Source organism: Bubalus kerabau, chromosome 7 (assembly GCF_029407905.1).
Source record: "Bubalus kerabau isolate K-KA32 ecotype Philippines breed swamp buffalo chromosome 7, PCC_UOA_SB_1v2, whole genome shotgun sequence".
Lineage (NCBI taxonomy): Eukaryota > Metazoa > Chordata > Mammalia > Artiodactyla > Bovidae > Bubalus > Bubalus kerabau.
Window position 1 is genome coordinate 21,540,799 of NC_073630.1, and position 24,721 is coordinate 21,565,519.

At 33.5% G+C, this 24,721-nt stretch overlaps 1 protein-coding gene across 3 annotated transcripts in view; it reads right to left on the reverse strand.

The window, feature by feature from the left end:
- Positions 1–1,078: 1,078 nt before the first annotated feature.
- Positions 1,079–24,721, reverse strand: part of DNAJB14 (DnaJ heat shock protein family (Hsp40) member B14) — a 43,909-nt gene continuing 20,266 nt past the window's right edge. For 2 of the 3 annotated variants that reach the window (XM_055587797.1, XM_055587801.1), the window contains 6 exons: positions 23,129–23,274; positions 15,611–15,796; positions 13,996–14,090; positions 12,311–12,420; positions 11,156–11,328; positions 1,079–6,007 (listed from right to left, as the gene is read on the reverse strand). In XM_055587797.1, coding sequence (XP_055443772.1) covers positions 5,883–6,007; positions 11,156–11,328; positions 12,311–12,420; positions 13,996–14,090; positions 15,611–15,796; positions 23,129–23,274 — 835 coding nt within the window. In that variant the 3' untranslated portion in view covers positions 1,079–5,882. The remainder of the gene's footprint in view (positions 6,008–11,155; positions 11,329–12,310; positions 12,421–13,995; positions 14,091–15,610; positions 15,797–23,128; positions 23,275–24,721) is intronic. The other variant, XM_055587799.1, reaches the window with a different exon arrangement.

Sequence of the window (24,721 nt, forward strand, 5' to 3'; positions counted from 1 at the left end):
TTTTGATTCTGCCTGTGGTTTGGAATGTAGTCCGTGGAAAATGCAATTTAAGATCTATACAATAACTTTCTCTACTGTACTCTCACCCATTGTCACGCACCAGTCACTTCAGAGATCGCTAATTCCCTTGATCTCTGGCTTACATCTAATAGTGAAATTACTCACTTGTCAACATCTTAGACACCCCTGCCATCTTTCCTGCCTGACATAACCTCAAATTTAGATGAACTAAATTTAGATGAACTATATATATGTGTGTGTGTATGTATGTATATATATATGTGTGTATATATATATATATGTATGTATGTATATATATATATAGCCTCATGGGATTTGGCCCTTAATTCTCTAACTTGGTCTCGGTCCCTAGGTCATAATCTTACAAGTTTGTTTTCACTTCTGTAAAGTTTCTATGACCTTATCTACTTAGCACACTCTGCCTGAAATACTTATCCAGCATTCACCTCACTCTGACTTATCTCATCTTATGGGTTTCAGCTTAAACTCACATTCTCAGAGAAAACTTCCCTAACCTCCCAGAGTAAAGTTTTCTGCTGCTGCTGCTAAGTTGCTTCAGTCGTGTCCCGACTCTGTGCGACCCCATAGACGGCAGCCCACCAGGCTCCCCCGTCCCTGGGATTCTCCAGGCAAGAACACTGGAGTGGGTTGCCATGTCCTTCTCCAGTGCATGAAAGGGAAAAGTGAAAGTGAAGTTGCTCAGTCGTGTCCGACTCTTCGAGACCCCATGGTCTGCAGCCTACCAGGCTCCTCCATCCGTGGGATTTTCCAGGCAAGAGTATTGGAGTGGGGTGCCAATGCCTTCTCCAAAAGTTTTCTAGATACATGCTTTCATTGTACCTTGTAATTTTCTTTATAGCATTTATCATAAGTAGTTATTTACTTGACATTTATTTCCCTTGCTAGATGTAAACTTCATGAAGATTTTGGTCTTTTTCAGTGATTAATTCCCACATTACTTCCTAGGTCATAGCAAATATTCATACGTTTGTTGACTGGTTGAATGAATGAAAGAAAAGTCATAGTAAGAATATAAAACATGATAAGAACAAATCCTTTACAGTGAGAACAGACCTTTTTATTCATATATTGAGATAAACTGCAAAGACTGAAAGACAAAAATTCATCATAAATCATTCAGAACATTCATTAAAAATCAAATGTATTTTCTTTAACAGAGTTCTCACACAGAAAATTTCATTTTATGTAAGTCTGATACAACATTAAATATTTTACAACTCAGACATTTCATTTTTAAATCTAACTGTATAATTTTGAATGCACTATAGACAAATAAGATCTTTACCAATTTCACTTCATTTAACTTATACAAGGCTTCCATTAAAATTCCATCACACCTTGAAAATTACCTGCAGCTTTTAAAAAAACACATGATCTAAGCTTTATATGGAAAGAAAAGTCTTATGTAGCAATCCAAAAACTGAAAAAAAAACAAAAAAGGTAAGAAGCATTTCTTAATACAAATAAATTACAAAAATACCATTTATGTGTGAGTTTCTTTCTTTTCACTGACACAGACATCCATCCAGAATCCAAAACAATTCATTTTAAAATCGATGCTTAAAATACTCCAATGTCACTGAAAAATCTATTATTTTAGTGGTACTATTAAATGGCAAAGTAGAATATCAGATTAGAGTCTCCCAACTCCTGTACTGAAGTGAATAAGACATTCACATTCATGCCAGATGTCATCTGTTATGCATTACCAGACAGTTTTGCAATCAGTAATCCCAATTTTTAATGAAAACTTACTAAAACATTGCAAAAAACACTTCTTACCCCTTATATATTTCCAGACTGCTATAGAAAATACAATTATATTTGAAGTATGGGCCTTATAGTAGGAATCTCTGTTAAAATATGGAAAAGATCAACAAAAAGAACTCACACCAATGAAATTCTATGGACTGATTTTCAAATTTAGAAATAAGAAAATCCACTGCTAATGGAAGCCCTGCACTGTGCAAACATAATGTGGTATATATTAAACAATCACACATTTGAGGTATTAGCTGGAAAATATATTTATATATATATATATTTATCTATATATATACATCTATACATGGACACATCCAGAGAATATTCACAAATCTATTGGCCCCAAAACCAGCAGATAATAAAATTAAATGAAAAGAAATTACATACCAACAGGAAAGTTACACACAAGGAATTTACAAAAGATGTGGTTACATAATCCTTAATATAAGGAATATGTTCTGAACTAGTGTTTTGAGGGAAAATGTTTCCATTTATATGAAACTGTCTATTTAATAGTAATAAAACCAGAAAGGAAGCCTGAATTCGAGGACTGTATTGCCTGCCAGATGATTAAAGGGATGTACAAGAGTTCCTGAAGATGCTCATTCTATGCACTTTTTCTTTAAAAATTAAACAAAACAAAAACAAAAACCCGGAAACTATGATGTTATTATGAGACTATATAGAGAATTTTACAAACTTTAAACAGTAGTCCAATGTGGCCAAGAGACAAAATCTTTCAGCTATCTAGTACAGATTAAAATTAAGATCTATTATTCATTTTCAGAAGGTTTTCTGTTTAAAAAAAAAGATTATAAATGCCCTTTCAGTTGGTTACTCAGTATGAAGACAGACAACAGTATAGTAATACTGAACACAAGCTTCTTATGGAGAAGCTAAGTAAGTGCACAAATCTCCTTTTGAATCTTTTGGTCTTTTGACATAATTCTTACTTAACTAAAAAGACGGCTTATTGGTCCTTAGGCCAACATCATGGAATATTTCACTGCCTTTACACAGGTGGGAGTTTTTAAATGAAATCTGTTGAATGAATTATTAAGTAATATTAACATGTCACATCTGTTAAATAACACCTGCATTTAAAAATACTACAGATCAACAAAGGGAAGTCAAGAGGTTAATCATTTCTCTCAGGATCTATTTTACATAATAGTGTAACTAAAGATGCAACAGGAAGAACACTTAAGCATTAAAGTGCAATTAAAATAAAGAGCTGGAATTCTACCTTCCTGTTCTTACCAATAAAACCTGAGGTGACATACAAGCAGAAAGGCCTAATGCACTGGCACACATGTACCTTAAGGATTTACTTTTCTCTACCAAATCTTTGTAGATCATAAATAAGAATGGAATGATTACGAAACAAATACTTATTTAAGCATTCAAATGCAGTCTGTTCCCAAAACATAGTTTCACTTATTATTTCTCATTGTCAAGAATTAAATTCTCAGATTTGCTCACAATAAGTTCCAAAACTTACAAAGGACTAACATCTATCGGGAAACAAAAAAAATCAAAAGAGGGGGAGAAAAGGTACTATTTTACTTTCCCCCAAATTCCTGCAAGAACATTGATGTCTGTGTGTGTGTTTAAAAGGGATAAAAATGTAAAGCATTAATAAATATAATTGTTTCCAAACTTCTAAAATACCAGTCAGAGAAGCTAGTAAAGCAATATTCAAAAACTGAGAGCATTTAGGCAATGATTAAAATGAAGAGGACAAGTTATCACATTAAATTGGAGAGCTCAGGTAGCTAAAAATACGATGGCAAAACATTGGGATTTTTGTTAGAAGAGCAGAAAAAGTGAGAATCTTACGTTTTAAGATAGCTGACACTGAAAATCAACTATACTTTGATTACAGAAACAAACAAACATAGATTAGGTCATTTTACTTTGTAGAATTAACCCAAAATTCTAAGACACTTACTTGGATGGGCCTTTACATCATGACATAGGTGACATTAAGGACTTACTCTTTACTTGCATACTTTACATGTAGCTTAAATTGTCAGGCACTCAATCAGTCCTTTACCAAAGTCATTTGAACATTTTATCAAACACATTTCATGAAATTTAATGTAATGCAACTGAAATATAATACTGTCCAAAAGCCATGTATGACTTCGTAATATATAACTTCACTTAACATGATAACTTCACCTGTTCCTTTAAAATCAGGATTAAGGGAAAAACAATCAGTCAACAAGAGTTCAATTCACATAAACATCAATCACAATAGTGTAAATTTCCCATTAAAACCAGAAAATTAATGGATGGAATTTTTTCATTTAAATTTTTATAAGTTTTTTGGTGCATATAAACTTTCAGTTAATTAGAATGCTATTACTTTATTTTTTTAAGAAACTCATTCTATAGGCTGAAGAAAACATTTTAGATTATATTTTCTTTTAGGCACGCTATTTTATTTTTTTTTTTAAGGTTACATTTCTAAAGAAAGTTGGTTAAGCTGTCCAGTTTTTCTAGGACAGTATGTTGTTTAGTTAAACGACTAATTCAATCAAGGCATTTCTATTGATAAGAGAACATTTAAAAAAGAATGGTCATTTCAGAAGTTCTATTCAACATATGCTATATAAATTATACTCAGGAAAAAAACTTTAAATAAAAGAACACCACACTCTAACCAGCATTCTCCCACACACAGAAAAAAAACCAAAGATGTGTTTATGTTCTGTTAAATGAGTATGAAAGCAAAATCATTAAAGTACTACAACTTGTTAAACCATAGAAGACTAGAAATCAAATAGCTTCATATCTAATATATAGGCACCAAAAACTTCAATTTCCAGCTGATTTTTCCAATTTACATTTTTGGATGTAACTGTAAGGAGCTTATTCCTATAGGATTAATTGAATTACTTAATGGTGAATAAATCTGAGCTCCAATTTTGTAAAGATAACCTGCTATAAATCACTATTCTACCTGCTGCTATATTTCTGTTTACTGTCCGTATGGCCAAACAGATCATGCTCTGATCAAGTAAGTGTGCTGTAATCTACGTATATGTTTAACAGTTGGCAATCAGGTTAAAAGGCACAAGCTTCATTTTAGTAGTAATTTTTCTTATTACTTAGACAATAGTAAGAACCCATTTACTTTTGGATCCTGCTTAAATGATCACTAAGAAGAAACTGCAGATTTCCACGGGGCAAGGGGTAAAACAGGTAGGTCCTTTTCTTCATAAATTTTAGCAGCCTTCAAAGATGTACATATGAACATGTGGGGGCCTTTTAGTTATTGGAATTGCAAATGATGTAACTGCAATTTACTGCTGAAGACCCTTTTTGGTTAATATTTATATAGCCATTTCCTCATATTTTCTTTAAAATCTATCGGTATAGCATTTCATTTCTATGCATGGCTTAGCAATTCATAAACTAAATAAATAGCAAAATGATACTTTACACCAGTTCATTTATCTCAATATATACTTTAGAATATAATGGCAATATTAAAAATATCAATTTTCTCTAAGCTGATAATGCTACAAGATTTTACACAAGTTAAACAGCTTCTGTTTTTTTCTTCTCTTTTTGATAGTTTCATTGTAAACTCCACATATTTGACATCTGACAAGAAAAATGTAATTTTGTCATAAAACATTTATTCTGTCAATTTAAACTAAAGTGTCTCATGGAGTTAAACCCAAAAGAATTTAAATAAAAAGGCAATAAACTGTATATACACAAAATGATCATTCTATAAATATTTACATGACAAGGGAAAAAAATGGAGGATCTAAAAACCAGAAATTGCTACAGGTATGATAATCCTTTCTCAAGACATTTTTAGTTAGGAATCATATAAGCTTTTAAAGTAAAAATAATTACAGAAGCATAACTAAATAATAATTTTAGTTTTCATTTTCTTACTATTTAAAGGAGCCAGTAGGTCATAAACAGTCCAAGATTTCAGGATCAACTATTCAGTTTAGTTTTCAATATCAAATCTTTTTCTTTAGCTCTCATGATGAAACTAAACTTACAGAAAAAATAGAAAGTACTCTAAAAGGTATAAATAAAATTCCCATTCATCCTCCTTTATAAATACTGGTCAGCCGCTCCAACTCTTTACAGTTGTCCATGCTTAAGGCTTCTGCCTTCCTTCGGAGTCGTTCATCATGGTAAACTTTTGCTGCATACTGCATATCTGTTTCTGTTAACAAACAAAAATATTTTGCTAAGTAAATAATTTAGATCAACTAGTTGTTTAAACTCATGATGCTTCATAGAAGCCCTTCAAAATATTTCTATTAACTGTTTTTTGTTTTTAAATTTGGCTAGGCCAGGTCTTAGTTACAGCACACAAGATCTTCAACCTTCACTGTAGCATGTGGAATCTTTAATTTTTGCATGTGAACTCTTAGTTGTTGCATGTAGGATCTAATTTCCTGACCAAGGATTGAACCGGGGACCCCGGCATTAGGAGCTCAGAGTCCCAGCCACTGGACCACCAGGGAAGTCTCTTATTAGCTGTTTTCTTTTTGAAAGAAATCCAAGTACTAGACCTAAAAGCCATGTAGAATCTTACCACATAAAATAAATACAAGTTGCTCTAGAAAAGAAATAAGAATAGTATCCTATCAACCCTTTCCCTCCTCCACTCCTGTCCCCAAAAGTTTAAAAACAACTGCTCTAAAGCATCCTCTGGATCTCTTTCCCCAAAGATATCACATGCTATTCAATACTGTCAGTGGTTGTTTTTGCTGTGACCTTTATTAAAGTTCCAGATTAATTAATTATATTGAGGTCTGAGTAGAAAAATTTATAATCTTGTTCTGAGTTTATCTGAATTAATGCAGGGGCTCAGGTTTGATCCTTTCATGCCACAGCTAGAGATCCAAGTGCTACAACTAAGGTCTGGCACAGCCAAATAAACCAATAATTTCTAGAAACCATATATACTAAACTTATTGAAGGAACACAAAAAAGAAAAAAAAAACCTTACTATACAATCAGAGTAGTGGTATTTAGCAAATAAGTACTTTTGAGCCTTCCTTCAATATGTAGGTAACATTAGTAAAGAAATATAGACTAGAAATCAAACATTCTTCAGGGAACTTATTCCTTGTCATTTTCCTGGTAGTCTCAGCCATTTCACTATTAACACTTCTAAAGGGTGGGAGCACTTTAAATAAGATGTAACCAATATCAGAGACTAAATTAGAAGACATCAATCAAGATGATATTCAAAATAAACTCAAAGATAAGTGTATATTCTATTTGTAAAAATCTTCAGAAATGATCAATCAGGATTTAACCAATCAATCAAAATCATTCCACTGCTTTTATTTACAAGTGCTGCTGCTGCTGCTATGTTGCTTCAGTTGTGTCCGACTCTGTGCAAAAAATCCATCTGCAGATGATTCTTTTCAAGTGAGGTAGATAAACCAAAGTTCATAGAGCTAGTAAATGGCAGAATCTAGATGCCAATTCAAATCTTTACCTCCTAGCCTAATATTCTTTCCATTACCTCAGATTACTGCTTGTATTTTATAAAACACCCATTTAACCAATCTAGACCTATAACAGTATTAGAAGTGACTTCAAAACAGAAAAATGCTGGCGAAAGAGTATCCAAGCCTTTAACCTATATATCAGATCAGATCAGTCACTCAGTCGTGTCCGACTCTTTACGACCCCATGAATCACAGCACGCCAGGCCTCCCTGTCCATCACCAACTCCCGGAGTTCACTGAGACTCATGTCCATCGAGTCAGTGATGCCATCTAGCCATCTCATCCTCTGTCATCCCCTTCTCCTCTTGCCCCCAATCCCTCCCAGCATCAGAGTCTTTTCCAATGAGTCAACTCTTTGCATGAGGTGGCCAAAGTACTGGAGTTTCAGCTTTAGCATCATTCCTTCCAAAGAAATCCCAGGGCTGATCTCCTTCAGAATGGATTGGTTGGATCTCCTTGCAGTCCAAGGGACTCTCAAGAGTCTTCTCTAACACCACAGTTCAAAAGCATCAATTCTTCAGTGCTCAGCCTTCTTCACAGTCCAACTCTCACATCCATACATGACCACAGGAAAAACCAGAGCCTTGACTAGACGAACCTTTGTTGGCAAAGTAATGTCTCTGCTTTTGAATATGCTATCTAGGTTGGTCATAACTTTCCTTCCAAGGAGTAAGTGTCTTTTAATTTCATGGCTGCAGTCACTATCTGTAGTGATTTTGGAGCCCAGAAAAAATAAAGTCTGACACTGTTTCTACTGTTTCCCCATCTATTTCCCATGAAGTGGTGGGACCAGATGCCATGACCTTCGTTTTCTGAATGTTGAGCTTTAAGCCAACTTTTTCACTCTCCACTTTCACTTTCATTAAGAGGCTGAATTTGCTGAAGTTTATTTTAAAAATTTCAAATATACACAAGTTAAAGAGTACCACAATAAACATTCTAAAGCCCTTTAGCTTGATTGACTAATTTTTCACATTCTGTCAGATCTGCTTTAGCGTTCTACAGCAAAGGCTGCTGTTACTGTTGTGGTGGCGATTATTTTGCAGAACTTTTTGAGAGTTAAGTTACAGGCATCATGACCTTTCATTCCTAATACTTCAGCAAGTTTCTCCTAAGAACAAGGGCATTCTCTTATATAACCACAATACAATTTTCAAATCCATAAATTTAACAATGACATAATACTATTAGACATAATACTATTATCTAATACATAGTCCATATTCAAATTTCACCAATTGTCCCAATGATGTCCTTTATAACGGTTTCCTCCCACCCAGGATTCAATTTGGGATCACATACCGTATTCAGTAGTCATGTCTCTTTGTCTTTAAGAGCTTTGTCTTATTTCATTGATATTTTTGAACACAAGCAAGTTGTTTTATAAATAATGACATTAAAACAGATTTAGCTAAAACTTCTGATAGTAACTTTGAAAGACACATGTAAATGTGTACAATATAGCTGTAGACAATGTGGTATAGTGGACAGAAGATGGACTGAAGGGTCCATGAAACCAATTGATAGTGATCTTGTTGAACTATTAAGAGATTAAATTATGCAAAAAAAAAAACCCCACTTGGCTCATGCTAGGGAAAGAGTAAAACAAAATTATAATAAACAGTAATATAGAATACATATGGGTACAAGGCATTATGCTAAGTGTTAACAAATATTATCTGTTCTGGTCCATATTTTAATGATGAGATAACTGAGATTTAGAGAGGTTGAGTAACTTGGCCTAGGTAACCGTGTTGATGAAGCCAGGATCTTGCAAGGGATTCCCAGAGCCAACACTTTAAACATAACATTACACTTTCATCCATAAATGTGAGTTATCTTTCCTTTCTATTTATGCAGTCACTTCCCTATTATTTAATAGAATATAAGCATGCAAAACTCAAAAATCACCCGTTTTTGGCTGGGGACTAGAACTTGTATTTGAAAGTGATATATGTAATGTACTCATCATTCTTTTAGCACAAAATAGGTAGGCCTTGCATTCATTCATGTGTGTGTGAGTATTAGTTGCTCAGTTGTGTCTGACTCTTTGCAACCTTGTGGACTGTAACTCACCAGGCTTCTCCGTCCATAGAATTCTCCGGGCAAGAATACTGGAGTGGGTTGCCATTCCCTTCTCCAGGGGATCATCCTAACCCAGGGTCTCCCACATTGCAGGGAGATTCTTTACCATCTGAGACACCAGAGCCCTGTCATTCATTCATATGAATCCATTACTCATTCATCCAACAGTTGTGTGAGGTATTACAGATAAAAAAATTAAGTGAAATAAAATTAAATAAATAAAATTTGGTAAATACTTCTCTTAAGACATTTGGCTGATGCACAGTTTCTCAACCTCAACAATACTGGCATATAGGGCTAGATAATTTTTGTTGTGGAGGCTGTCCTGTGCACTGCAGAATGTTTCAGCAGCATCCCTGGCCTTAACCCATTTAGATGCTAGAAGCAATCTCTTCTACTCCAACCCCATGTTGATTCACATAAAGTTTCCAGACATTATCAAATGTCCACTGGGAGGTGGGAGCAAATCATTCCCAGTTGAAAACCACTAAGGTAACCTTCTCTACATTGAGAACATACTGATTCACAGACTCAGAGACTCAAACACCAAGGAGGTTTCTACTCTAATTATCAAAATATAGAAGAAGAAACCAAGGCTAGAGATAAGAACTCTCTGAGAAATATATAAAGGTAATGGTTTATCAAATTTTCCCTAGTAGATAAGAAATAATGTTAACTGCTTCCATTTTCTGAGTATTTACTGCATGTGAAACACTTTAGCTATTCCCTGATTTAATTTTCATAACAAACCCATAAAGTTAGGTATTAATGAGAAGACTGTAGAGCACACTGCCTAGATTCTGAAAGCAAATAGGTTTTGATTCACAGATTACCTTAATGACTTTGGCAAGTTATTAATTAATCTCTCTTTGGCACAGTTTCCTCACATGCAAATTGGGTATAACAACCTCAGTGTTGTTGTAGATTTTAAATAAGTTAATATACATAAAGTGCTTGGGACAATGACTGAGAAAATAGGTATTATATAAACTATAGTTATTCCTCTTCCCACTGATCATTATCATCCATCTTATACATGAGGTTAGAATATTTGGTACTACTCACTCAGCTAAAAATTTCAGAGCTAGGATTCAATTTCAGTCTATTTAATTCCAAAGTCTATACTATATAATCTACTTTATGACTTGGAACAGACAAAAAACTATAATAAACAGTTCACAAGGAACATTTCAGCAGATTCTTATGGTCAATCTTTTTATAGAAACAACTAAATTAAGGAAGCTGAGGCTGGAAGATGCTAAACAATTAAGTGTTCACAAGAACTTTCTTACATACAAAATAAGTAAAGTAAAATGAATTGTCAACAAAACTCATTGTACACGAACAGTGCTACCTGTTGAAGCTAAATTAATGAAGAGTTTCAAAGTTAATTCTGAAACAGGATGTATATTAAAACTGATGACATTGTTTATGCCAAGACTTTCTTTCTTAGTGGTCATAAAATAATGATGCATGTTACAACCATCAACATCTTAAATACAATGAAATTTGATACTATCTACTTATTCCACCTATAGTTACTAAGAACAACAATAACACAAATACCATTGTCTTTGCCACGTGCCAAATATTGTTATAAGGCCGCAAGTACATTAAAACACATTGTCTCACTTAAGTACCAGGCTCCAGGTAGGTGCCAGGCAATTTTAGAACATCCCTTGAGTAAAGAAATCTTCAGTAATCAATTCCAAGACTCTGAATAAATTTTTAAATGTTAAACATTTAAAATGTAAACTTACTTTGTTGTCTTTCTTTCCAGCAATTATTTCGAATATTAGTCACATAATCTTCTTCCACACTCTTTTCTACCTTTTGTAGTAACATTCCTTTATATTCATTTTTAAAGTCCTTGTTGACATAATAAATGACACCCAAGTTTTCTGTCTGCATTTTAATTGTTTGTCCTGATCCACTGTAAAAGAAATGTTTGATCATTATTTTTTAATTAAAATTGTACATTCTGATTTGCTTCTACAAACCAAGCTAACAAAAACAATTAAAAATAATTTAAGTTACTATTGGTAATCAAGTATTTATATAATTTCAAATTACCTAAAGCTACGTTTTTATGTGATAAAAAAGTAATCATATTTTAATACATTATGTTCTTATAAGTTCTCTCAATTTTTAGTTAGCAAAAATCTTATTTGGAAGAAATAAATTATTTGTAGACCAATCATTTTAATACTATAAAAGAACTGGTGATATGGTTTTACAAAGTTTCCTTTATCTTCATTGTATTATACTAAAGTTTTTTAGAATGTATACTGCATTAAATTTGCTTTGTCCCAATCGCTTATAGACTACAATATATTGTGGAAAAATACATAAAAAGTAGTATTTGCTTTTATTTAATCAATATTTTATAAACAGAAGAGTAACATCATTTCCACTTTAATGACACAAATCTATGTATGTAGCATCAATCACAATTCTACTTTTGTCTTTCTTTTTTTTTCTTTCTTTTTTTTTTATTTTATCTTTTAACTTTACAATATTGTATTGGTTTTGCCATATATCAAAATGAATCCGCCACAGGTATACATGTGTTCCCCATCCTGAACCCTCCTCCCTCCCCATACCTTGTCTTTAAAGTACTTTTGTCTTCTGAAGGTTTTTGTCTTTGATGTCAGTCCATTACCTATTACATTAAATTGCTATCAAGTTTGAATATAGCACTTCTGTCCTTATCCACAATAGAATAGAAATGTAAACTAACATAACACAAACTTACTGCTTAGGTAAACTATCTTTAAAATTAAAGATTTTTAAATGGTACACATGAAGTAAGAGAAGATTTGTCATTTAAAAGTTTAAAAGTGCACAGGGCCCTTTAAAGTTATCTAAGTAAAAAACAACAATTTTGGGGGGTAAAACTTCACTTAGCTACTTACGATCTGGGATATAAGGAATAAGGAGGATTAGAGACCATCAACTGGCTTAATAATGATACGAGGATCAATACGATAATGGGCATCAGCTGGATAAACACAGAAAAACCTCCCTGTAAAAAATCATCAAAGAATAACAAATTGCAATATAACTGTAGTTGTCAATAATCCAACAGTTGTCAAACATTTTTAGAGGCAGAAATGACATTTGAGATCATCTGATTTAGTGCTTCCAAATCTGCCTGATCAAACCAATATCCTGGGATGATTCTTAAACACACAACTTTTTAGGTACTTCACCTAGAGATCCTGACACTGATCTGGAAAACACTGATATAACTTGTTCATGGGGTTCTCAAGGTAAGAGTACTGAAGTGGTTTGCCATTCCCTTCTCCACTGGACCACGTTTTGTCAGAACTCTCCACATGACCCATCCATCTTGGGGGGCCCAACATGGCATGGCTCATAGTTTCATTGAATTAGACAAAGCTGTGGTCCATGTGATCAGCTTGGTTAGTTTTCCATAATCGTGGTTTTCATTTTGTTTTTTCTTCCTTGGAAGAAAAGCTATGACCAACCTAGACAGCATATTAAAAAGCAGAGACATTACTTTGCCAACAAAGGTCTGTCTTGTCAATGCTATGCTTTTTCCAGTAGTCATGTATGGATGTGAGAGTTGGGCTATAAAGAAAGCTGAGCACCAAAGAACTGATGCTTTTGAACTGTGGTATTGGAGAAGACTCTTCAGAGTCCCTTGGACTGTAAGGAGATCCAACCAGTTAATCCTAAAGGAAATCAACCCTGAATATTCATTGGAAGGACTGATGCTGAAGCTGAAACTCCAATACTTTGGCCACCTGATGTGAAGAACCAGCTCCTTGGAAAAGACCCTGATGCTGGGAAAGATTGAAGGCGGGAGGAGAAGGGAACAGAGGATGAGATAGTTGGATGATCACTGACTCGATGGACATGAGTTTGACTAAGCTCTGGGAGCTGGTGATGGACAGGGAAGCCTGGTGTGCTGCAATCCATGGGGTCACAAAGAGTTGGACACGACTGAGGGACTGAACTGAACTGAACTGATATAACCTGATCTCATTACATAGATGAGGAAGTTCTCTGTCTCCCTCTTTTTTTTTTTTTTTTCCATAGATACTCTATCAATATGCAGCAGGTTGCAAAACTATTTTTACCTTGGATTTGAGGGTGGAACGTGGACACTGATGAAAATGGCAGAGCTGGGGCCCAGACCTTTTAATTTCTAGTCTAGAGCTCTTTCCATTTACCTTTCTCTTTCGTGTAATTTAACAGCTATATGCAATGAAGTATAACTGTATTAGAACAAGGAAAGTTACTTCTAATTTAAGTTTTTCAGTATTAATTCTAAACTCTTTAGACCCAACAATAAGAATTTACCTTAGGAACATGAACATTTGAGATTTATCTTCATTAGAATCATAGAATATCAAATGTGAAGGTGTCATATTGCCCAACCACCTGCCACCCTGACTTCTTCTCCTGGTCCCCCAACATCCCTAGGGGATTCTCTAGTCTATGCTGAACACCTCTGGCAAAAGAAAACTCATTACTTCCTTTTAAAACAATGTGATCTGTTTTCAGACAACTCTATCCTTTTCCTGAGCTGAAATTTGCCATTTTGTGATTTCTAATCATATCATAAACATACATCTCCTCTTTCTTCTTCTCTTTCATGTCCACTATGTCGATGCTGATGTTGATTGCTATAACCAGCTCGTCCATTTGAAAATGAATGTACACTACCTAGAAAATTAAAAGCAAGGTTAAATTAGGGAGAAAGTTATATTTTCCTTTATATTTTTATTTTTTTAATTACTAAAATAATGCACATTTGAGTAATGAACTCTTATTGCCCTCCTGTAAACGAAAAGTGGACAAAACCCAGAATGATTCTTCTTTGTTTCCCTTAAAGTAAAGGAGAAACTCTTTCTTGATGAAAACTTGAGTAAGAATTCCTCTCTAATATTGCATACAAACAAGACTTTTGTTGTGTGTGGTTGGTTGATGTTACAAACCTGGGATCATTAATCTGAAAGTCTGCCTTCTGCATTTATCAATGAATCATAAGTATCTCTAGAAATCAAATGATACTACTTTCATTCATTAAAAAAAAAACAGCTGTATAATAAATTATCGTACAGGTGGATCACAACTTTCCAACATTTTCTTGTTGATGACATTCAACCTGTTTTCAAAAAAAGGTGACCAATGAGCAAGGGCTATCACTGATAAAGTAAACTATGTTAAGACAAGCAAAAAAAACTGCAAATCAACGATCAGAAAGTCACTATTTCCTGAAAGATTTCTAATTGTTCCTAGCATATTTTCAGTCAAAATTATTAGTCTGAATAATTTTTCTATGAGAGGGAATTACATATCCTAATATGTCAAGGTTATATTTTCAGTCATTAATTTGTTTTACATATCCTCTTTCTTTCAAGGATGTTTTACAAAATACCTTATCAATGACCACAGTGTTTCTCAATAATATTCAGACAGTGCTACCAGGCCAAATTATACTGCTACATTCATAAAGACTCTCCTAATTTTGAATGGGATGTTTAACTCAGCACCTTTTTAAACTGTGGTAAACAAGACTAGAGCTATAATTTTAAACACCTTAGAGAAGCTACTCTTAAAAAAAATTAATTTCCACTCAAGCAACTCACAGTAAATGTAAGTAAAACTCAATACTACATATGCTGTACTATAAAGTCTATTTAGTAGTACTTCTACAGCACTTTACTTTGATAGCCTAGTCCAAGTAATTATTTCTATCTTAATGTAATGTAAGTTGTTAAAACCCACTTTATATAGAACCAATGATTCAGACATTTTAATATTTCAATGGGAAATATCTCCACATGTATTCATAATATATCTATAATGTTATTAATGAAATATCTATGAAGATCTTCAAAGAACCCATGCCAAATAGTCCTCCAATAGACAGATTACTTCCTATAGTTGTAACAGCATTTAACTAAGACATTGCCACTCGATTTCCTACTTATAGATCCTTTCTTCAGCTTTATGTAAAATACAGAACACCTTTTTAAAATTAAAATATATTCTGGGAAAAAGACAGACTTACAATAAAGTTAATAAGTCTACATTTTTCTCATATTTTTATGAAGAACTATCACAGGATCATAATACTATAAGAAATGTCAGAGGGAGGTACATAAATCTCTAAATAGCCTAATTGGTGGTAAGGATCTCTAGCTTCATAAAATATAATATTTATAATAACACTAAAATACCTGAAGGAAATCCGCCACCAAAGAATATATTAAACAAATCTTCTGGAGTTATATCAGCTTCACAACCTCGATGGAAATTAAATCTACCATTGTTCTGCTGATTACATGCTTGTTCTTCATTGCCTGTGAGGTCATACTGCTTTCGTTTTTCTGGATTGCTTAAAACAGCATAAGCATTTCCAATCTCTGAAAAAGTATTGAGAAGTTGATAAGCATTGTATAGTTTTTACATTAAAAAAGACTGTACCATACAAAAGCTACTTGTCAAACAACAAAAAAGACTTGAGGCTAATCAGAAAAAAAATACAACAGTAACAATTTCTTTTAAAGGTATTATATACATTGCTTATAATTATATGTATTACCTCCCAATACAATTTTTTATACCGTACAGTCTCCCTACTGCCTTGAACATAAAGGAATGCCCATCTTGCTTTCTTACTATTGTGCTCTATCCCCTAATAGCCTGCTATGATTTCCTTTTTGAGTATCCTAATCTAGTCACTCACTAGTAACAGCAATAGCTACCAATTGCCAGGCTCTGAACCCAAATATTTTATTATATTATCCATTAGTATCCCCACTTTACAGATGAAGTCCCCGAGTTTCAAAAAGGTTAGGAGACTTGTTCAAGATCAAATTTATTTTAGCATAGTAAATGAACTCTCTGCAACCTACACCATAAAACTTTTTTTTGCACATGCCAGCCCAGAGTGAGCTATTCTTCATTCTAATCCTGAACAATTTATTTCTCTTAAACTGTCAACTCCATGAAGGTAGGAACTGTGTGTTTCATTGCAATATCTCCATGGTCTAGCATAAAGTCTGAATTTTTAAAAAAATGAATCCACATAGTCTCTAGTTTTCCTATCTTACTTTGCTACTTTTGTGATATTCATAAAAAGTTCGATTTCCTATCTCACATTTCCATGTCCAAAAGAGGACATTAATTACCAAAATGTCTTCTTGAGGTAATTTACAAAAACTGTACTGCTTTAATCTAACAGCAGGAATTACCCTATTCTTATTCTGAAACTTCTAATAACTAATCATTTCACAAATACAACTTGCTTCTCAAACTAGATCATAAGCCTCTTGCATATGGGATTATTTTAAAAATACTTTCTGGATCCCATGTGGTGGTTGTCATAGGTACTGAACAAGCAAATAGATAGATGCTCATTAGATAGTTGTTTCTGGATGACTACATATCACATTGAAATTAATTATATGCAGATACTCTGGAACTTTTTTCTGATTCAGAGATAGCTTTCCAGTCATCTGTGAACACTATGGAATGAAAATTTAGATGAATAGTCCATTTATCTTGAGGAGATGGCCCAGAACTTTCTTTAGATTTCCAAATAGATCTATAACTCAGAAATATAGCAATCATTTATAATGTTGCTCTAATAGGAAAGCATAATCAGAGATCCAAGTAATGTACTTATAAACATCACCAAGGTACATACCCAAAAAAGAAGCATACCTATCAATATCTGCCAAAGTTGTACTTCCAGTATTAATAACAGTTTTAGGATTCTTAACCTCTATACACTGAACCTATTTCAGGTTCATAATACTATTACTTTTTAAACTATTAATATATTGGCAACTCAATTCTACTTCTAAGGCTTTGCTATAAAAATAATTTCCAAATGCTATGATATTTTAGATGACATTTGCGAAAAATTGTCATAATTCATAATTGTATATGTAAGACAATTTAGTCTATCTACTGCGACTAATTTACTATTTATTTACCTTGTGCTATAACTATAATCAAGACTTTTTTTCAGTTATTATCTTAAAAATTAAAACCAAAATTCATTTTGGTATTCAAAGCTCACAAAATACATTTCCATCTCAGTGTTGTTTACTTCACAAAAAGATACATTCCATTTTATTAATTTTCCTTTAATTACACTGTTTATTTTGAGGTTAACTTTAGATTCATATGAAGTTGTAAAGAGTAATATAGATAGACTCTTCTACCCATTACCCAATTTCCCCCATGGTAATACCTTATAAAATTATTATATCAAGGATACTGACACTGATAACAATCAGGATATAAAACATTTCCAGCACCATCTCAGGCTGCCCTTTTATACCCACATCTACTTCCTTCTCCTCCTTTCCCTTTTAACTGCCCACAATACCGACTTGTCTTCTCTATTTCTATAATTTTGACATTACAAGAATGTTAAATCAATGGAATAACACAGTATATAAATGGAATGAAATCTCCTAGATTGACCTTTTTCAATCAGCATAGTTCTTTGGAGATCAATGCAAGCTGTTATGTAAGTCATTCATTCCTTTTATTGCTGATTAGTTCTCCATGGTATGGATGTATCATTGTTTCACTAATCACCCAATGAACAACGTCTGCGTTGATTCTAGGTTTTGGCTATTACAAATAAAACTTCTATGTACATTCATGAATAGGTTTGTGTGTAAATATATATTTTTATTTCTAGGATAAATTCCTAGAAATGCAATTGCTGGGTTGTCTATTAGTTAAATACTTAGTTTTGTGAGAGACTGCCAAACTGTTTTACAGAGTGACTATGTCATCTCATAACCCATCAGCAATGTGTAAGTGAGCCAGTTACTCTGCATCTGTACCAGTATTTGGTGTTCCTACTTTTTTTTAACCATTCTGATAGGTGTGCAGTAGAATCTCATTTTGGTCCTACTTTGCAATATTTCTAATGGCTAATGAATGATGCTAAAAACTTTTTCACATGCATACTTGCCATGTGTATATAATCTTTAATAGGATGTCTCTTCATGTTTCATATCCATTTTCTAATAGGGTTGTCTATTTTAATTGGGAGTTTGGGGGAGTTCTTTATATATTATGGACACTAGTCCTTTGTCAGATAGGTATGTGCTTGGCAAATATTTTCTCCTTCCTTGTTGCTTGTCTTTTCTTCTACTTCATAGCATCTTTGCAAAGCAAACAAAAATTTTTTTGATCAAGTCCAGCTTATCTACTTTTTGTGTTATAAACTGTCTAGTGTTAAGTTTTAAGAAGTCATTATATAGCCTAAGATCCTAAAAATTTGCTCCCATGATTTTTTGCTAAAAGTTGAAGCGCTGTTTTATACTTTATAAGATTCATGTTGAACTCATTCTTATATAAAGCATGAGACTTATTTCAAGGTTAAATTTTGTTGTTTGTTTTGCGTATGAATGTCCAGTTGCTCCAAAACTATTCTGTTGAAAAGGCTATCTTTTCTCCACTGAATTGATTTTGCACCTCTGTCGTATCTCTATGGGTTCCCATCCTGTTCCACTGATCTATCTATGTGTCTCTCCTTCTGCCAATTCTATACTATTTTGCTAACCACAGTTATAATGTAAGTCCTAAAATCAGGTACACTTATTTCTCCTACTCGTTTAATGAATCATTTATTCAGGTTCTTTGTATTTCCATATGACTTTCAGAATAAACTTCCTTTCATCTACAAAGAAGTCTGTTAAGATTTTGACAGGAAGTGTATTAAATGTGTGTATCAACTTGGGGAGTCTTGACATCTTTACTACTGTGTCTTTCAATCTATGAACATGATATATCATTCCATTTATTTAGATACTCTCTGATTTCTTTCATTAATATTATATAGTTTTCAGCATACAAATCTTACACAAGTTTTGTTAAATTTACACCTAAGTATTTCTTGTGTGTGTGTGATTATAAATAGTAATGCATTTTTAAATTTCAGTGTCTACATATTAGTATGAAGAAATATACTAAATAGTATACATTAGTATGCAGAAATATACTAAATAGTAATCGATCTTTTTATGTTTATCTTATACCCTGAAATCTTGCAGGATTCACTTATTGGTTCTAGGATTTTCTTTTGGTACATTCCTTAGGTATTTTATACATGATCATGTTATTTGCCAATAGGGACAGTTTATGTGCCTTTCATTTTTTTCTCTCACCTAAATGCACTGATTAGAATTTCCAACACTATGTTGTTGAGTAACTTATATTTGTTTTGTTTTATAACTAATTTTCAGTTGTACTTTAGTGTGAATAACAGGGAAAAGTCTTCCTGAAAGTGGAAGTCCTCACTGACTTTTAAATCACTTCCCTCATTCTCATACCCAAGTTTCTGCCATCTTCTCTAACCAAAGAAATCACACTCATCTTGAGAATACATAATTCCCACCTATAATATGTAAGTTTCTCCAATTACTCTGATTATAACTCTACTGTACCTTTCTGGCTTTTCTTTGGATATCGTTATTCTATGTTTTGAATTTTAATTACATTCAGTCTTCTGGGAGATCCTGGGTAAATCAGTTAATCTCTTTGAGATTCACATTTTCTTACTTGCAAAGGGATGACACTGGTTCCTGTTTACTTCAGAAGATTTTTAATAGCATTAAAGTTTTAAAAATGAGAATGAAAAACTATAAAATGCTTGTTGAATGTTAGGTATTACTATTATTCCAAATGTTCTGAGATTTGTCTCCTCTTCATAAATTACAAATTCATTTAATAAGAGGATATCTCATATTTCCTTCTTGTATTTCTCTAGAAGAACTAGCCCATAAGGTAGACTGACTTCTCTAGTCTTAGAAATTCAGTCTAGATGTTAAGAATACTGAGGGGCTTCTCTTGTGGCTCAGTGGTAAAGAATCCACCTGCCAATGCAGATGACACAGGTTCAATCCCTGGTCCGGGAAGATCCCACCACATGCCTCGGATCAACTAAGCTCGTGAGCCACAACTACTGAGCCTGTGCTTGAGAGCCCGGAAGTCACAACTACTGAAGCTCATGTGCCCTAGAGCCTGGCTCTGCAACAGGAGAAGCCATCGCAGTGAGAAGCCTATGCAACATTACTAGAGAGCAGCCTCTGCTTGCCACAACTAGAGAAAAGCCCATATAACAATGAAGACCTAGCACAGTCAAAAAGAAAGAAAGAAAAAAAAGAATACTGAACTTCCAAAACCTGACATAGGCAGTAGCATCTGATCCATTATTATTTAACAAACAAACATACAAACAGTTAATCAGTGCCCTTTGTAATCAGATTCATGCATATGTCAACAGGCACATGTATTATTCAAACAGTCTATGAAATACCTGGAGTCTTTGAAGATAAACGCAGACAGGGCATATTTTGAAAATATCCACATGAGAGAGAAGGAAAGGAATACATTTCAAATATTTTTAAAGGTATGTTTATACATATTATGCAAATTATTGTCTAGATGTAAATAAAATATTCCCTGCCTTGATAAGTTCACAAACCTATTTAAAGGACAAAGAGCTGCATGAACTTAGTTTATTTAATCTACCCTCTTTGCTGGTAAGCTTTTATTTTTAAAGTTTTACAAAACACACAATGAAAATATATCTTCTATCTAATCTCATTCCTTAACTAATTGTCTCTTTTTCTATTTTGAAGGAAATAAAAAAAAACAAAACAAAAAAACGGTTTCCATCTTCTGTAAAAAGTATTTTAGCAATCACAGAGCAATAAATCTATACTTACTTCTTATACAAACAAAAAACTATAGTCTTTATTTAGACTAAATAGCTTGGTATCCCAGACACAGAAGTTAAGATCAATTGATTAAGGAGAAAATAAGATGATTCAGAAGGTCATGAAAAGATCCTATGAAGGATCTTGCCACTTGAATGAAGGAAACTTGCCACTTCTCTGTGATGACACACTAGCGGTAATATTGTCTAATTAACTAACTACCTTTGTTCACTAATCTTCTGTGGCTTACAGTCTGGGTTTTCTTTTATTTCTTTACAGCTGCACCATGTGGCATGCAGGATTCCCCATCCAGGGATTGAACCTATGCCCCTTGAAATGGAAGCACACAGTCGTAACCACTGGATCACCAGGGAAGTTCCAACAATCTGGGTTTTCTATGTAGTTTCCACTCAATGAAAAATGGGTTCATCAACCACCACCCTAGTATGATCCTCTTTGGAATTAATAAACTGGCATTCTGATTTACAAATAACCTGTGTATTGAATAATGTGCACCTTTCCTCTACAGATGAGTCACCACCCAGCATGTTGATCAATATTGTTTGTAGTTTTGCAAATCAGAGATTAGAATTCTGAAATGTACCACATCAAAGTAGCATCACCTTTGTAAAACTTCTCTGAGTGTCTGTGTGGGGTGACATTTATGTTGCTCATCTCTTCAAAACACAACACAAGCTGTAAAAATACTGGTAGATCCACTCACTGTTATTCTAAGACCAATAATGCTATTAATAACACAACTTCAATACAGAAATGGGAGAAAGAAGCATGTTCTTAGCATTAATGAAGAATTAATACTGAAATCATCTAATAGATCACAGACATGCAAATAATTCACTGCCAAACATTTTAAACATCTTAAAAACACAAAAAATTTTAAATTAAATGATTTTAATTCAGAATGTGAAAAAAAGTTTTTTTACCTTTGTGGGGGGAGTATGTGGTAAAAGCTAGTGTTTTTGAGTAAAGAAACTTTTCCTGTACTTTCAGTATGCTACTTTTAATTTAAGGAAACAAACAGAGAAGGTTCTCACTGTCACAGTGATATTTTAATTTCACCAGTACCACTTTGGCAGCTGCTTTTATTGAACTATATTAATAATCCCCAAATGTATGCAGATTGGCAACTTCCTTTAAGAAATAAAACCATTCTGGAAACAATTTTAATGGTATTTTGTTGAATGACCAATTGAGTCATCTATTTTTTAGGAAAATTAAAAAAATTAGTATCTCCTTTCTGTTATTCCAAAACCCCAGCATTCACCATAAACATCATACGTTGGCTCTATGAATGCCAAATTCACAAAAACAAATAATAACTTAAGCATTTTCTTATTAACCAGAAAATAACTCCTATGAATAAATTGTTAATAAACATGAAATTATAAAATCAATTCTCTCACACTTGTTTACTAAATTGACAAAATAAAGCTGAAGTAATAAAGAAAATGAAGAAAAATGAATAGTAGCTAAGAGGAAACAAACATTCTTGAAAAAAAATCATGTTAGAACTACATATGAAAATGCAAAAAATTGTCTGGAGTTAACAGAAATAGAAGAACACTGGACAAACAGTGATTCTAAGTAATTTGCCAATTCTAGACAGTCTCTAATATTTAAAAAACTCAGAGAAAATAGATTTTACTTTTAACTCCTTTAGATCCAGCTGGTAAAATGCTAGAAGCTCATGCATAGTCATCACACTACTTGTGTGGTAAACAAGAAAGCATGTTTGTGTATCTAGAAAAGTTACTTTGAAATTTGCAAAAGCTGACATGATGCTTTTGTGAAGCCAAACAGCATTTGTTTGGCTCTTGGTATAACAAGTTAAGTTTTAAAGGATTTTGAGGACCCATGCTTATGCTGGTCCTCACCAGTCTAAAATGCTTATGCACCAGTCTAAAGGTAGGACTTAGTATCTGAAATACTATAAAGTGAATTCTAAAAAGAGCTTAGAAAATTGCTTTAAAAGGTTTACTTTACTTTTAAAAGCATCTGTTGCTCCAGGTGCATGGTTTTTGTCTGGATGAAACTTCAAAGCAAGCTTTCTATAAGCTTTTTTCAAATCTTCATCACCAGCATCTTTCGTTACTCCAAGTACTTCATAGTAATTTTTACATTTGTTTATGCTGTGAACAAGAGAGTGTGTTATAAGTAAATTTCAAGGAAGAACTTTGAGTAATACTTCTAATTTTTTATTGATTCAGTTCAGTTCAGTTCAGTTGCTCAGTCATGTCTGACTCTTTGAGACCCCATGAATTGCAGCACGCCAGGCCTCCCTGTCCATCACCAACTCCCGGAGTTCACTCACACTCACGTCCATCGAGTCAGTGATGCCATCCAGCCATCTCATCCTCTGTCGTCCCCTTCTCCTCCTGCCCCCAATCCCTCCCAGCATCAGAGTCTTTTCCAATGAGTCAACTCTTCGCATGAGGTGGCCAAAGTACTGGAGTTTCAGCTTTACCATCAGTCCTTCCAATGAATACCAGAATAGTATAAAGAACTATTTGTGGATTGTTTTCTCAATATCAAATGATAGTTTATCCATTAAGGGTCATTGCTCCATTCTCTTTTCAACCACAGACCATTTTTCCAACCCCTCTCTAAGAAGAATTAACCATGAGAATGTCCTTGTACAATTTATCACAACTACAGAGAAGTAAAGCGAAGCTCATAACAAATGTGGATGTAGGACAGAGCACATACTAAAATGAGAGAGTAAGAACAATTTTATAGTACTCTTAAATACACAAGAAATCCCAAAACTCCTCTCAAGATGTCACAGCTAAGGATTAACAGACATTGCATTTCAAGAGTTTTGTTGTTGCATAATGCAAACCTAACCAAATAGCAAAGCAACAGTTTAGTGCATGTAAAACAACTACTGTATCCCATGGCTTAAATGTCAAAGCAAGTGAATTCAGCTAGGCAATGTTAAAGAGAGTTCACGTGTGTCACTCTCTATGAAAGATAAAATCTCATAATAAAATACATTATGGGACTCAAACATATTTGTTACACCTGATTTTCATTTTGATGAACATACTCTTAAAAGACTACTTATATAGTTTATAATCCTAAATATGCAATATTTAAGCCCAGAGTCTTTGAAGTAGGTTAGGAAAAGAAGTACTGCAAATGGAGCAAAGAACAGTAATCCTTTTGGATGCGTACATTTTCTCATGACCTAATAATTTTCCTTCACTAAAATACTGATATATTTTACATATTTTTTGGTGTGTACTTTATGATTTTAAATGTGTTCCATGTATGAGTGGCTTGAGACAGGTAGTAAGAGGTTAATGGATCTGAGGCACAATTGTTCATTGACAGCTAGAGGACTGCAAAGGCTGACTCTAAGTGTTCAAAGAAAAGAGAAAAGATTGACCTTTTTTCGCTACTAAACCTATTAGTCATCACAGTGCTTGGTACATGAGGGGTTCTCAGTAAATATTTACAGAATAAATGAACTTTAGTTCTCCTTTCGTAATGAAAGCATTCATCATTTGTTATATGAACAAGGGTAAAAACAGAACACACTGAAAAGATTATAGAATTCTTTTATAATCACATCAA